We start from the raw sequence: 14,680 nt of genomic DNA, 5'->3' as shown, positions 1-14,680 counted from the left end.
TCCCTAAAGTTACAAAATGGTCGTATAGGTCCTAAACTTGAGTTGGGTCTCGTTTACCCATCCAAACGGTCTTTGACTCGGTACCCGCGTCCTCCTCTCAGACTTGTCACCACGCCGGCGCATGCCCACCCAAGCCGCCGATGCCAACGTCATCGTGATCAGCCTCGCCGTGCTCTTCCGACTCGACGTAGCCGCCTCATACACCTCCTCCTCCGCGAACCCATCCAGCTCGCCTAATTCCGACGACGTTGAAGCCCTGCAGTACCCGTTCCTGGGCCCAACGCTGCTGCCACCACCGACCACCGGGTAGGAGGAGCCGCCAGAGCCCAGAGGTGTTCGTGGGTGCACGTGAAGACGGTGGTGGGCGTCCAGCCCCAGCAGCGAGGCATGTTGGAGAAGACCAGCGGCGGCGCAGCAGCGGGCCGTACGACAAGGACGGCGTCGCCGGGGAAGCTGGGGATGGACGACGCAGAGGCGTCCTGGCGGTTGGTTGAGCCGTTCATCGGGAAGCAGCAGGCCCAGTTCACCGCGTGGATTCGTCCCTGCTGGAAGAGGTCGCCCGTGCCGCTGCCGGCGCATCTCCATCCTCTCTCTCCTGACGCCCGCTCGCCGCCCCGGTCCTACAGACCTCGGCCTCGTGTTCCTGCCGCTCGTGGATGTCGCGTTCCAGTTTGTCCTCCTAAACTGAATTGCAACTCTGAAACTGACGCTTGGTATGCAGAATTTTTGTCAAACTTTGAGGCTTTAGATCTTTCAAACCAGTAAAAATTAGACCTTAGTTCTTAAAATAATGTTGTAGATCATAGCCCATTGAATAAGTTTTATTAAGGCCGATCAGGTTGATTACATACAAAATTGGGAGTAAATCGCTGAATAACAGAGAAGGTCGTAATTCCTTTCTAAAAAACAGAGAAGGTCGTAACTGAACTTGAGTTCAGTTAGCCGGCTTCAGCAGTTCGGCTGACAAGCAGCTGCTTGCTCGCCGACAGCACCATCGTGCTTCTCTCCTTCACATGCACTTCTGACTTGGTCACCCAGCTCCTGTCTTACATCCGCATCAAGGATAGCGTCGCTATCCTCAAGATGGTCGGGGGAGCACCGTCATCTTCATCCTCGATTAGGCCACGCTCAGGCTCGGCTTCTCCCTCTGTCGTGCGCATGGCCGGGTATCGAGCCGAGGAGCACGCGCGCCGTCGCCGCCACCCTCGCGTGCTGCTTGCCACAACCCCCTCCCCCGCATGCAGAGCGCTGCTCGCCGCGCTGCCGCAGCCCACATGCCAACGTGCGCCGCTGCTCTGTTTGGGAAGAGAGATGACGGAGGGAGCTCGGGAAACGGGGGCAGAGAGAGGGAATATACCAGTTTGGATGGGATTGAGACCTGACAAGATATTAGGGACCCAAACGAGCGTTTTGGGAGTTTAGGGGCCGGGATGACACACTTACACATGTTTAAGGACAGCTGGTGAACTTTACTCTACTACTAATAATAAAGGAGAAACGTCATATATAGCTGTTTATCCGGAACATTTTATGAGGTAACAAGGAGGAACCTCCTTAGCTGATCAAACTTGTCATCTGACAACTCATGACTAAACAGTTCTAGACTCTAAGGGCAGTCACAGTGTATTAAAAAAGCACTTGCTCCATTCTAATTAGTATAAGATGTTTTTGGCTTTGTCAGATACATTTGTTTAGATATATATAGCCAAAGTTAATATATCTAGAAAAGATAAAACAGCTTATAATTTAGAAAGAAGAGTGTAGCATAAAACAACAAATACCGCAACAGTGATGCACCTTAGCTATTGTAAACTCATCGTGTAAGTTTCCGACGAGTCTATTGTAGGCTTACGATGCGACCGTAACGAATAAAAAAAATCTTTCTTCCTCTTCTTCTAGTTACTTCACGCCCATGCTGAGGGGAGACGACAGTTTGTTGATGGCAGACGACAAGACGTTGAGCTTAGGGCGGCCATACCTCTTACATGAGGGGTGTTGACAAGCACAACAAGGACGAGGGAGGTTGCCGAGGTGTAGGCTCTTAGCGATGGGGTCAAAGGTGCAATAAACCTTGAGCTTAGCGGGCCGTGCCGTGGTGCACGCCTCTATGGTTGACGCCAGCCGATGCATATGCTATATTGACGATGTAAGTGCCAATGTTCTTTATTGTTTCTCATATGATGTGAGCATTGGCTATATCAAGAAAAAAAAACAGTAGGAAGAAAATGGTGAAAGAGTTTGGATATAATATCGTATTTTTTTTATTTTAGTTTTTTTTCTGGTGTAATCTAGGTAGTACGGAGTACTTTACTGCATGCCCACTGATTTTTCTTGAAAATAGCGTTACTTCCCTAAGCGATGGACCGGAAGTGTCATTTCAATGCCCCAGGTTTCTTTTGTCTGAGCGTAGACAGAGGTTTCTTTTGTCTGAAATGAACCGGCCCAACTCGATGATTCGGTCTGGTAGCCTTGTAAAGTTGAGCCCGTATAGAAGTTTTCGGCCTGAAAGGAACAATTCTGACATTTTCTTTAGCCCGGTCCAATCCCAAGGGCCTACGGACAATCTTTGTTGCAAAAACGACAAAGGGAGAAGAAATGCACTAACATATCAAGTGGGCTTATTATCTCCTACAACTAAAAAGAACAAAGTGTGGATATTTTTTTGGTACGACATTTGTTTTGGTTCGTCCGTCTGCCCACGCCTGCAATCCCACAACATCTCCCTCATGCTGCGTCCTTTGGTGCGATTCTTCTTGATTGAATATTGCCTGTCATGTGATAAAGGAATCACGGCAAAATAGAAAGTAGAAAATTATTGTGCTATTCATATATACATTGCATGTTTGCATGCACCAGCATACATGGCAACGAGCAAAAGAAAATAGAATTAACACAAAAGGAAAGAGAATTGAGACAAAAGGAACCTCTTTGCATTTTCTGAGAACCTTGTCAAATTTGCCTACATTTAATTACTTCTCTTCTTTGCATTTTCAAAAGGGACAGCTTTTTCCTCCTTTCATTTGGTTTCACGCTCACGTGTTCCATCACCCTCGCTTGCTGTTTCTTGTTGAAATTGCCCTTGGGTCTATTCATTTTGAATCCTTTTCCCATATTCTAATTAAACTACAAAATTTTGAATTAGGATACGAGGTAAGACATGCAAACAGATATTTCAAAACTACCTGTAGAGTCCAAAGAACTTAATAAATAAATCTTTCTGGAGGCAATGCAAATTCTCTCTAATCTTTCATTTGGTGTAGTTAGTGTTATCATAGTATCCGTATGTGTTCATAGAAAATAAATCGTGGACAAAACGTGGATACTTTTTGGTGCGATATTCCAACATGGGTCCATCGTCCTGCCAATATCCTTGAGACAGATCACATAAAGGATGAGAGTCCCTCTATGAGATTGCTCACAAGAGACTCAAACTTATATCTGATCATGGTAATGCTGAATTGCTTTGCATCAAAAGCATCAGCAATGATAAACGGGGACATGCATAGTGGAGGAAAACTCAACCTTGACCTTCTCATCAGCTTTTCTGAGCCTTTGCAGTGCTAACTTGTCCTTAGCCAGATAGTCAAGAGGTGTACCATAAAATTATGCACTACAAAGAAAAGTGTCACCATTGGTTGCCTTGACCTGAAAAATGTGTCGAAATTGAGAATTACAACACCTAATTCAACATCTTGAAACATACACTCAAGTGGATACCTTATTCTATAATATATGTCTATGTGAAATAGTTCTAAAGCCACACATATTTATACGGTGAGTATAACATACTTTGTTTTAAAATTTTATAAGAGATTTTTTAAGACACGCAGTATTATCCATGTGAACCTGTGTGTACAGGATTATATGAAGATGCAGCGGAACTTATTCATGGATTTATTGGCGCATGAAAGAAATGGATATCGGAGAATTCTTTCTGCTGATATAAAATATTATCTTAGCCATATCACGAAAAAATCTATACAGTAGAGTTTGTGAGCCTGCGACGCCGCACTCTCCGTAACCGTGTTAATTTCATGAACTTTGCTTTTTGAATTAAATGTCACTTTAACGTCGGTATTTAATTTAACAGTATTGTTATCTTATCGTGCGATCCGTGTGTTTTTAGTACAAAAGATTTAGTTGTCCCATAGCAACGCACGAGCACGCTACCTAATCATTTACAAATTCAAACTTATAGCGGTTTCAGCCCGGTTGTCGTTTATGCTTTGAAAATTCGCCTTTTTATTATTTCTCATGTTAAACAAATTATTATTTGCCTTCCAAAAGAAGCACTTTTCAAAAAGAATTTTGACAGCTATGAACTTAGACATTTGCAAAATAAGTTCCGATTTTGTGTTCAAAATCTGTGTTAATTAAAGGTTCAAACCCAATTTCAATCCACTAGTCTAATAGTTAGTAGATTAGTATTAGTAGATCCAAACACAATTGCTAATAGACAAAGTAACTGTTAGCTAAGGACCTATTAACTATTAATTTCATTAGCGGCTTTTGGGCCGTTATTCATAGGTGGGGCCATAGGTACCAACCACCTATTAGTAATTAAGGGTAGTCTCAATTGGGTTTCATAAGAGTTTCATGGACATGAAATAAGCTGATATGCCGTGGTATTGATAAAGAGATATAAAAAAAATCATGGGATGGATTGAGTTTTATGGGGAAAAAACTTGTTTGCACTATTTCCAACGTGTGTGAGTCTTCATAGAATTTTGCTTCTACGATTCGAGGGATATTCCCATATAGTTTTCATATTAATTTTCTCATCTTAAGGGTTTGTTTGGCAAAACTCCCTATGCAACTCTTAGGCTAATTCTAAGGGAAGCTCTACAAAACCTTTGTGATATAGAATCACACCCATGGCGATTATGTGGAGTTATTGTCTATCTAAAATAATAAACTAGGATGCTAGGAGCTAAAAAACTAGGGCTCGCTCACTTTCGCTACTTCTGCAGCAGTAGCGTTATCGACCCTGATATATTTTGTTTTTTCATTTTCCACGGGTAATCAGTTTTGCATAGAGTTAATCCTAGAGATTTGTTTTTAGCCTTGGAACCGCTCGTCCTTAAGAATCAGAAGCAAAAGATGATCTACCAAACAAGCCATAAGATTCAAGAAAAGTAGTATGGGTGAAAAGAAAAGGGTTTTAAATTGTTGATAGACAATTGTCCGAGGCACAAACTTTTCGGCTTATTTAGGATAACAATGCATTAATTTTATGTAGAACTTTTACACCATCCTTAGCACTCCCTTGGGCCTACAACTAAACATCAAAGTTGCACGTATGTAGGGCGCGTGGCGTGTGTGGAGACGTGTTCACGAGAGTTCAGTAACGTATATTATGCAAAGAAAGATATATAGAGCGCTATATAAGCACCAAGGGGCAAGGGGTGCAGTGCTGCACACCGTTGGCAGGACACAAGCGTTATACAACCACCAAAGGAACCGCGAGGAGGAGCAAACCAAGCAGGTGCTACGCGGCATCGCTACCGAAGTCCGGCGTTTGGCGCGAGCCAACCGTTGCCCTGCCCTACCTGAGCTAGCAACAAAAACCCGACGGGCAGCTCAGCTCCCTCCACCCGGGTTTTTTGAATTTGAAAAACTCGCAGCACCTCCCTCCCTCGTTCCCTCCTCCAGCCTCGCGGCCGTCGACTCGCGCAGCACCGCAGCCGTCGTCCCGTGCCGTTCGTGCTGGACACGACGAACGCGCACGCGCCCAAAGCTGACCCGGTTCAGCCAGGTCGCAGCGGACACGACGAGGACTGCACATCGAACCGGGTCGGTTTCCTAACCCGCGGACTCTCGCGTAGGGGCCGAAGCAAAGTAACCCACCGGCCAGCCACCTGCGCGGCCCCACCTGGCAGCGTCGCGGGATCCCCACCCTCCGCGTGTGGGTCGGGCGCCAGTGTCGGCTCGGCACCGACCCGAGCCCGAACGCACGACCCGAGAAGGGCGGCACGGACCGGAGTGGCGCGAGCCAGGCTGAGGGCGTGCGTGCGTGCGAGTCGGTTCGGTTGTGCGGCTCGGCCCGGGCCTTTTGCCTTTCCAGCCGTGTTCCGTTCCCTCTTCCCTTCCCCTTCCCTTCATCTCCACCCAACTCCTCGCCGCGCGCCGCCGAGTAGGGTTTGCAAGCCCCGAAGCAGCCCGCGTACCGCACCTCCCCCACTACCTCGCTCCATCCACCCACGCCGGCCTCTCGCAGTGCCGCCGCACCGCGCCGCAACAGGGCGAGATCGGCAGCTACCAGATTCGTCCCAACTCCCAACCACACTCCCCCCCACACCCCCACCCCTGCGTCGGCGCCGCCTCTCCCCGCTCGCGCTCCACCAGACCCGACGGAATCTCTCCCGGAGCCGCGCGATTCGCCGCGGGGGATGGTTCGGTAGGGCCGCAATCGCTAGGGTTTTCGCTCGCGCCCGGTGCTGCCATGGGCGCCGAGCCCCGCCGGGAGGGTTCCGATCGGACGCCAGCCGACGCCTCCCCCGCGGCGCCGGACAGTGACGAGGCGATGGCGGGGACGGCCGCTGGCGTCGCTGCTGCTGCTGCGGAGGAGACTACCGCGGCCAGTGAGGCGGCGGCGGCGGAGCGTGGGAGTGATGCGGAGACCTCGGCGAGCGTGCCGTGGGTGGAGGCTGACGAAGCCGGCGCTGCGGGCGAGCAGCGTCCTGCGGCGCCTCAAGCGGAGGAGGTTGATGAGGGTGGAGCCAGGGGCAAGGAGGGGCTTGATGGTACTGCAGCGAATGGGGCAGTTGAGGGCAGCATTGCGGGGGAAGTGCGAGATGTGGATCCTGTGGTATCTGAACAAGCGGGGATGGAGGGGGATGGGGGTGGTGCTGCGAGCAAAGACTACTCCGCGGCCTCTACTGTGAGTGAGGCGAATGCGGGGAGCGTTCTGGGGACATCGCAAGATTTGGCTCCCGTGGTGTCTGAAACGAAGATGGAGGTGGATGGCGGCTCTGTTCTGGAACGAGAGGGCAATGCTCAGGAACAGGATTGCACTGCGGCGGCTGTGGCAATCGAGGTTAAGATGGAGGAAGGTGATGGCGGGGTGGTGAATCAGGGGACTACCGCACCTGCTGGGGGCATTCAGGCGAAAGAGGAGGTGGGGGAATGCTTGGTGGGCCGCTACATTGGCCGGAGCGCTCCTGGGCACGCGAGGATTCTTATTGGGAAGGTTGCATCCTATGATAGCACGGCTGGGGTCTACAGCGTGGTGTTTGAGGACGGACATACCGAGGAGTCGGGGCTTCCTCAGCTCCGGGAGTTTCTCATGTCGGATGATAATGGTGCGTTAGGCATGAAGGTGAGCTGCAGGAAGAGGAAGCTAGACTTGCTGGTTTCATCAGGGAGTGCCTTGGAGGTCAAAGAGCCAGCAAGTACTAGGCAGAGGGTTGATGGATGTGAGATGCCTGCCAGGCCTGATGAGCTGCAGCATAGCGCGTCTGGCTCAGATATGTCTGAGGATGTTGAATCTTCGAGTAATTCATCGGATTTCACTAGAGAAGAAACATCTGAGCCATGCCCTTCTGTACAGGCTGTGGAGTTGCCTCCGTCGTCAGGAGATATTCCTGTGCCAGAAGAGTCCATAAGTTCTCTCTTCTCTGTTTATAACTTCCTGCGGTCGTTCAGTGTGCAGCTGTTCCTGAGTCCATTTGGGCTGGACGATTTTGTTGCGGCCATTAATTGCAGCGTGCAGAATAACTTGTTGGATGCTGTGCATGTCTCGCTACTGCAGGCACTGAGGCGGCATCTTGAATCTAAATCTGCTGAAGGATCTCGACAGGCTTCAGATTGCCTGAAGTACTTACTCTATCAACCCACTTTTAACCACAGTAACTATTTCGTAGGTGTTGTGTTTCTGTACTCAAAATTCTGACATTATTTCCACTTCCCCTGAACTGTGTGTAGGTACCTGGATTGGACATTACTAGATGCATTGACATGGCCTAATTTCTTACTGGAGTACCTGTATGTGATGCGTTCCATTAAAAATCTAGGGGGGAAGAGTTTTGGTAGAAGCCTCCTAGTTGCCGAATACTATAAACTTCCTGTTGCCATGAAGTTGAGGGTGCTGCAAATACTCTGCGATGATGTGAATGAATCAGAAGAACTCAAAACTGAACTGGAAAATCGAGTAGGCTACAATGAGGAGATGGAATATGAGATAGAATCCAGCGTCTTTCAGGAGGCTGCTTCAAGAGGAGTCTCAACTAGAGCTGCAAAGGCCTCAGCTTACAAAAATACGAATGATTTCCAGAATCTCGAAAATGCTCCAAATGTAACAAATCCAGAAACTGCTGTAGCAGTACTGTCCCAGGATGGCAATAGTGATGATTGCCAAATATGTGGAATGGATGGAACTTTGGTATGCTGTGATGGCTGCCCATGGGCATATCATTCGAGATGTATTGGTCAAAACAAAGCTTTCCTTCCTCAGGGCGATTGGTTCTGTCCAGAATGTGTGGTTAACAAGCTTGGACCAACTTCTTCAAGAATTGAGCGTGGTGCAAGAGGAGCTCAAATGTTTGGCATTGATACATGTGGGAGACTATTCTTAGGAACCTGCAACTATTTGCTGGTGTAAGTTCTTGCAAAGTAATCATGCAATACGTTGGTTTAGTGGTTTACTAACGATTTGTTTCCTTTGTATTTGTTCCATCAAATACTGCAGGATTGAAACAGCTTCGGATGCAGAGTCTTATGCAAGATATTACAATCAGTATGATGTTGCCAAGGTCCTCCAAAGACTTGCTGTCTCAGATGCATATGTGGACATATGCAGGCAAATAAAGGACTACTGGAAGCATTTACTAGGTATAATTCATAGTGAGAGATCAGCAACAGGTAAAGAAGTTGGTGTGAACCATACTCCAAGGTCCAGTATGTTGAATTCTATTCCAATAAAAGCAGGAGATGGAAGTGTCCGGACAACTTTAAAAGATGGCGGGGACAGAGAAACAGCAGCGCTTCCTCAAACAAATGTGCAGCAGAAATTTGTGGCTAATCAGAGCGCAGTTTGCTCAGCCGAAAGCCTGGAGGAACAAAAATGCAAGTCAAGCTTTGGTGCTGTCATCGAGAAGAATGCTGAAGTTTGCAAGCAAACTGTGTCAGCTCAGAATAACGTACATAATGCACACAGAAATGGAGCTTTTGGACCACCTGTGGTATCCTCAATTTCTCATCAGAATGGACCCATTGTAACAGGTGTGTCTAACATAGCACAGGCGCAGCTAGCTCAGAGTATATTCCATCCAGACTCATCCACTGTTTCTGCGACGGCAGGATTGTTTTGTCCATCTTCTCAAGGTAAACACCACCTTCAGCTGTTTCCTGAAAGATCTGGAAACATGAGTGGTGGCAAGGCAGCAAAATTATCTTCTTTTAAACCACAAGCTTACATGAATCTCTACAATCATGGCAACATTGCAGCATCTGCTGCTGCCAATCTAGCTGTTATTACATCCGATGAAGGTAAAGTTTCAGCATCCCAACTGACTGCAAAACCAAGGAAGAAAATGGCTGCAGACAATGCTCTACAATTGAAAGCATTTTCTTCAGCAGCCACACAATTTCTTTGGCCAAGTACCGAAAAGAAGCTTATGGAAGTCCCAAGAGATAGATGTGGTTGGTGCATTGCTTGTAGAAGTTCGGCGAGTGGAACAAAAAAGGCTTGTTTTCTTAACATGGCCACCACAAATGCTTCTAAATGCTCTGCTCGAATTCTTAGTGCCATGCGCGTCATAAAAAATTCTGATAGCCATTTTCCTAGTATTGTTGCTTATTTAGCCAACATGGAGGAAAGTTTGCGTGGCCTCTTGGTTGGTTCACTACAAGACATGCAGCAGAAAAAAAGGTGGCATCAACAACTACAAGAAGCTTCCAACTGCAGAACTGTAATACCCCTCTTGCTTGAGGTGAGCTGTATTTTTTTTTGTTGGGCATCCTTTGGTACTTCTCAATATTCTACAACTAAGTTGTGATATAGCATATATCACTCTGAATGCTAGCAGCGCTGGGGTGGGCATCAAATAGAATAATATTTCAGATTTCTTATTGCAGGAGATGGAAGTGTCCGGACAACTTTAAAAGATACATAATATCCCTGCATGCATTTTTTAATAAAGGAAATTAACTCTAAATACAGCGTTAGAAACTAGAAAAATTGTTCCAAAAAACCATTGATATTTGACTCAGAAATGACTAGTGAGGCGTTTTGTGAAATAAAATGATTCAATACTGTAAGATATAGTAAATTGCACCTTGCCCATGTAAAGCCATATTCTTTCACTTTGAAATAGGATAAAAGCAGAAGAGCTATTGAAGACTATCTACCCAAATAATAATTTGACCATTACACTTGGCTCATGAAATGAAAGTTTCATGAGGTTTCATGGTTTTCAATCATGTTATATGAGGCACCATGAAGGTTTTAACATAACAGGGTGCAAAATAAAATTATTTGTGCAAAGTGAAACAAAGAGTACTGTACCTGGTGTAAAAAGCAATTTACTTGAAAAGAAAATTACCCTAATAGAGCCAATGCGATAACTCATCAACATACGATATACGACCAAGGTGATGAAAGAACAAAAAAGTTGTAGCAATGCCATCTAGTGCTTAACTGGCACAACTCTTGGATAATTAGAAGGCCTAGATGATGATGTATATTGTAGGCAGAACAAAAGAGTGGATATATAGTAGCATGCCTAATGCCATAATATTGCATACTAATTGCTTCTGGATAATCAAGTTGGATATGCAATAAATGCTAATTATGCTATTGAAAGAAAGATAAATAGCCTAGCTGAAAAAGTTATTGCCATAAATGGCTGTGAGATGAATTTGATTGTTGTTGTTTTAAAGATTGTTACATATTCTATGCAGTTGGAAAGCAACATCCGTGGAGTAGCATTTTCTGCAAGCTGGTTGAAGCCAATAGACGATTGGCCTGTGGAATCTCCTGGTCCATCAACGGGAGCATCTCGTCCTGCACAGTACCAAAAACGTGGGGTTGGTGGAAGGCGTGGCAGAAGACGTTCGTTGGCATCCGAATCTGGTACTGCTACTGATGAGGACAACAGCTGGACTTGGTGGACTGGAGGAAATATTTCAAAACGTACTTTGCAGAGGGGGGCTCTTCTACATTCAACCATAAGAAAAGCTGCTCGCCAAGGTATTACATGGTTTAACTGTTAGTCTTATTTCATCCTCTATCAGTGTCCAAGACATGAACAAGTTGACTTGTTTTGTCACCTGCTAGGTGGTAAACAGAGGATAGCAGGTTTATCTTACCATGAAGGTTCCAATTTTCCAAGACGATCTCGGCAGTTTGTCTGGAGAGGATGTGTTGGAATGAGCCAGACTTCATCTCAACTTGCTTTGCAGGTTTGCACTTCTGTCCTGATGTTGCAAAGAGCAGTACGTTAAACCTACTTTAGCATGAACCTAATATTCATTTCTCAGGTTAGATATCTTGATGCCCACATCAGATGGAAGGAATTCATCCCTCCAGATCAAATTCCTTCAGATGGAAAAAGTTCTGATACAGACTTTTCTGCTCTCAGAAATGCTGTAGTCTGTGATAAAAAAATAATCGATAACAAGATAAGATACGCACTTAAGTTTCGCAATCAAAAGCATCTTCCTGTGCGCGTGACAAAAAATATCTTGGAATCTGAAGGTGATCAGGATGAAAATAGCAAATTGTGGTTTTCTGAAAACCATGTGCCATTGTACATGTTGCGAGAATTTGAGCAGCACACCTCCCTGCCTACCCCAGGAATTTCGGACTCTAACTGTTTTACCAATTTATACCCAAGGCGAGTAAAAGCATCTGCTGAAGATGTCTTTTCTTATCTTTTTCACAAAGGAGAAGTCTATCCCTGCACCTCATGCAAGAAGGATGTTCTCTACAGGTTTTTCTACTTCGCCTCTTTGTTATGATAATAAACTGATTATACATTTATTATTTTTGAGATGCTGACCTTTTGTATTTTGGTTGATCACGTGCAGGGATATTGTTAAATGCAGCACTTGTCAAGGTATGGATCTCTGTCGTGCTCTTTAGATTATTTATTTTCAAAATTTGTCCTTGTAATATTCAAGAAGACAATTGACTGATTTCTGATATTTCGAATACTTAGTCACATTGTTGCGATCTAAAAATAACTTTCAGGTAATTGTCATAAAGACTGTACATCAAATTCTGTTGTTAACAAAGGAAGCAGTGCTACTTCCAGTTTGATATGCAAGTTATGCCTCCAGAAGCGGAATCTTATGCTTACTAGTTACAATACAAATACAAGTTATTTCCGGCCTCAACAGAAGAGTAATGGCCAACAACCAGTGACTGCTCCCAGAATTGTGTTTAAGGTTAGTTCTTCCCATTCCGGTGAACCTGCCCCCAAAGTCGAAGCCCAGCTAGTTGCAAAGGTTAAAGCCCAGCCATTTGCGAAGGTGGAAGCTCAGCCAACTATGAATGTGAAAACCCAGCCAGTTGTGAACGTGAAAACACAGCCATTTGCAAAGGTGGAAGCTCAGCCAATTATGAATGAGAAAGCCCAGCCACTCGCAAAGGTGGCAAATCAGAGTATCACTAGTGTCCAAGCTCTGCCAAAGACAAAAGCTAAAAAGTCAAAGTCAGAAAAAGAAAAGAAACCTAAAAAAGTTCAAGCGATCACATATTTTGGTCTTGTATGGAAGAAAAATAAGAGCGACAAGGATGATGGAAGTGAGTTCAGGGCAAATGATGTAATCCTTAAAAGCAAGGATAGTATAGGTTCATCAATAAGACCAACATGTTGTCTCTGTGACAAAGCTTATTCTCCGGATTTCTTGTACGTACGCTGTGAGAAGTGCAGAAGTAAGTCTAGCATTTCTGTAGCTTAGAGCATTATCCTTTTTGTGTTGTCTTTTAGTTTTTTTTTCTAACATCTCGGTATTCCCTGCATACAGATTGGTTTCATGGTGATGCCTTGCAACTTGATGAAGAAAGGATTGGTGAGTTGGTTGCATACCGGTGCTGTAGGTGCCGAAGGAGAGCCATACCGCACTGTCCTCATTCTGATGGTTATACAAAGCCTGAACCAGAATTAAGTGAGCAAACAGTTGCTACATCATCGCAGTCAACTATGCTATCTAGTGAGGAGACTTTTGCTTTAGCAGATCAGGACCCACTGCTTGCTTCTTATGGGATAGTTGAACCAATTGGGGATGATACAATGGACATTGATTTGTCAATGAACATGGCAAGCTTTGGCCCTGGAAGTAACCAGAAGCTGTCTATAAGAAGAGCACAAGCAAATAGATCTGAATACCTTGATCAAGCTGGTAGACCTGTGAATGAGTATAATATCCAGAATCATCCTCCAGGGAATGGAAACATCAATTTCAGCCATACGAATGGAATTTCATTTTCAGAGGCTGACAGCGTTGATGCTTCAGAGCTATTGGGGTGGGTTTTTTCACAAGGAGTTGCATATGCTACACCTCCTGATTTCACTGCTGATCACCAGTCGAATGACACTAGCTGTGGCAGCTTTGGGATGGACGAATATGAGCCCCAGACTTATTTCTCGTTCACCGAGCTACTTGAAGCCGATGATACGCAGCTTGACAATGCCTTTGGGATGTCTGCTGGTCTGCAAGGTGATGGCAATGGCACAGGAAGCTTTGTTCAACAAGGAGTTGGTTTTGATGAATTGTCTTTCATAGTAGAAGATGGAGCTTCAAATATGAACTTCCCAACAAATGACCCCACCCCTGATGAGGTAGCATGCAACAAGTGCATGAGTACTCAGCCACCACCTGATCTCAAATGTGCTGTCTGTGACCTGCACATACACAGGCAGTGCTCACCGTGGGACCAAGGTGAAGAGCTTGTTGACAGCAGCAATTGGAGTTGTGGTGGTTGCCGGGAGTGGCGATGATTAACTTTTGAACTTCATTGCATCTGTTAACAGTGGCAGCTGCCAGCTGTTATCACAAGGTAAACATACCGACATTCCATACCAGATTTCTGTTAACTACAATTTGTGGCTAATAATTCCTGAGCAAGCTTTCTCTTTAGGTGGAAGGTACATCGCGAAGTGCGACTTGGATCTGTATGAAAAATTTCCACCAAGCTGTTGTGCAGTGCTACTGGTTGTTCGGATGCTGGGGTTGGCTATTTGACCAAAGTTTAACCATCATACAGTTAGAGTAGCAATGACTGCTGCAAGTTTTACATTGTACATACTAAAGGATGGGTCGACGAAGACCTTTTGTCATTCTTTAGGCTGCTTATTTTTTAGGGGATTTTTAGAGCTAGGAGGATGCTGCTATCAACAAGGTGTATGGTTCTCAAAACCATATTCATGTAACCGTATTACCTTGGATTCTCTTGCCGTCTTTCAGATAGAAGTATCTCTTGTTCAGAGGCCATGTCCACGCATATGCAGCTTTGCTCGATATATTTAGCGTGTTCGGCTTGGCTTTTCTCAGCTTGTTTTTAGCTTATTCTCTCTCACAGAACATTATTGAATCAGCCAAAACTAGCCGGAACAAACTAGTGAACGGTAGTCTTTGTACCAGCCGAACGAGCCCATTGCCCTTGCCGCTTGGCGCATACGGTACACTGGTGCGTGCGTGTGGCGCATGAGTTTTTAAAATGCAGCACTTGTGCTAA

The 14,680-nt window shown here is 45.4% G+C and overlaps 1 protein-coding gene across 1 annotated transcript; it reads left to right on the top strand.

Moving 5' to 3' along the window:
* Positions 1 to 6,088: 6,088 nt before the first annotated feature.
* LOC136534286 (DDT domain-containing protein PTM-like) lies at positions 6,089 to 14,459 on the top strand. The gene is made up of 10 exons (XM_066526735.1): positions 6,089 to 7,815; positions 7,924 to 8,595; positions 8,687 to 9,929; positions 10,900 to 11,188; positions 11,276 to 11,400; positions 11,479 to 11,930; positions 12,028 to 12,056; positions 12,191 to 12,877; positions 12,970 to 14,002; positions 14,084 to 14,459. Exons 1-9 carry the CDS (start codon positions 6,443 to 6,445, stop codon positions 13,941 to 13,943), a joined length of 5,844 nt encoding a protein of 1,947 aa, XP_066382832.1. The 5' UTR covers positions 6,089 to 6,442; the 3' UTR covers positions 13,944 to 14,002; positions 14,084 to 14,459.
* The last annotated feature ends 221 nt before the right edge of the window (positions 14,460 to 14,680 follow it).

This window comes from Miscanthus floridulus, unplaced genomic scaffold (genome assembly GCF_019320115.1).
Source record: "Miscanthus floridulus cultivar M001 unplaced genomic scaffold, ASM1932011v1 os_1756_1_2, whole genome shotgun sequence".
In the NCBI taxonomy this organism is placed as follows: domain Eukaryota; kingdom Viridiplantae; phylum Streptophyta; class Magnoliopsida; order Poales; family Poaceae; genus Miscanthus; species Miscanthus floridulus.
This window is presented reverse-complemented; position numbering and strand designations above follow the sequence as displayed.

Bases quoted from the DNA above. Each gene is read 5' to 3' on its own strand.
- LOC136534286 (XM_066526735.1), top strand. From the start codon at position 6,443: ATGGGCGCCGAGCCCCGCCGGGAGGGTTCCGATCGGACGCCAGCCGAC. The intron at 11,931-12,027 runs GTTTTTCTACTT...GATCACGTGCAG, and splicing joins AAGAAGGATGTTCTCTACAG to GGATATTGTTAAATGCAGCA. The intron at 12,057-12,190 runs GTATGGATCTCT...AATAACTTTCAG, and splicing joins TAAATGCAGCACTTGTCAAG to GTAATTGTCATAAAGACTGT.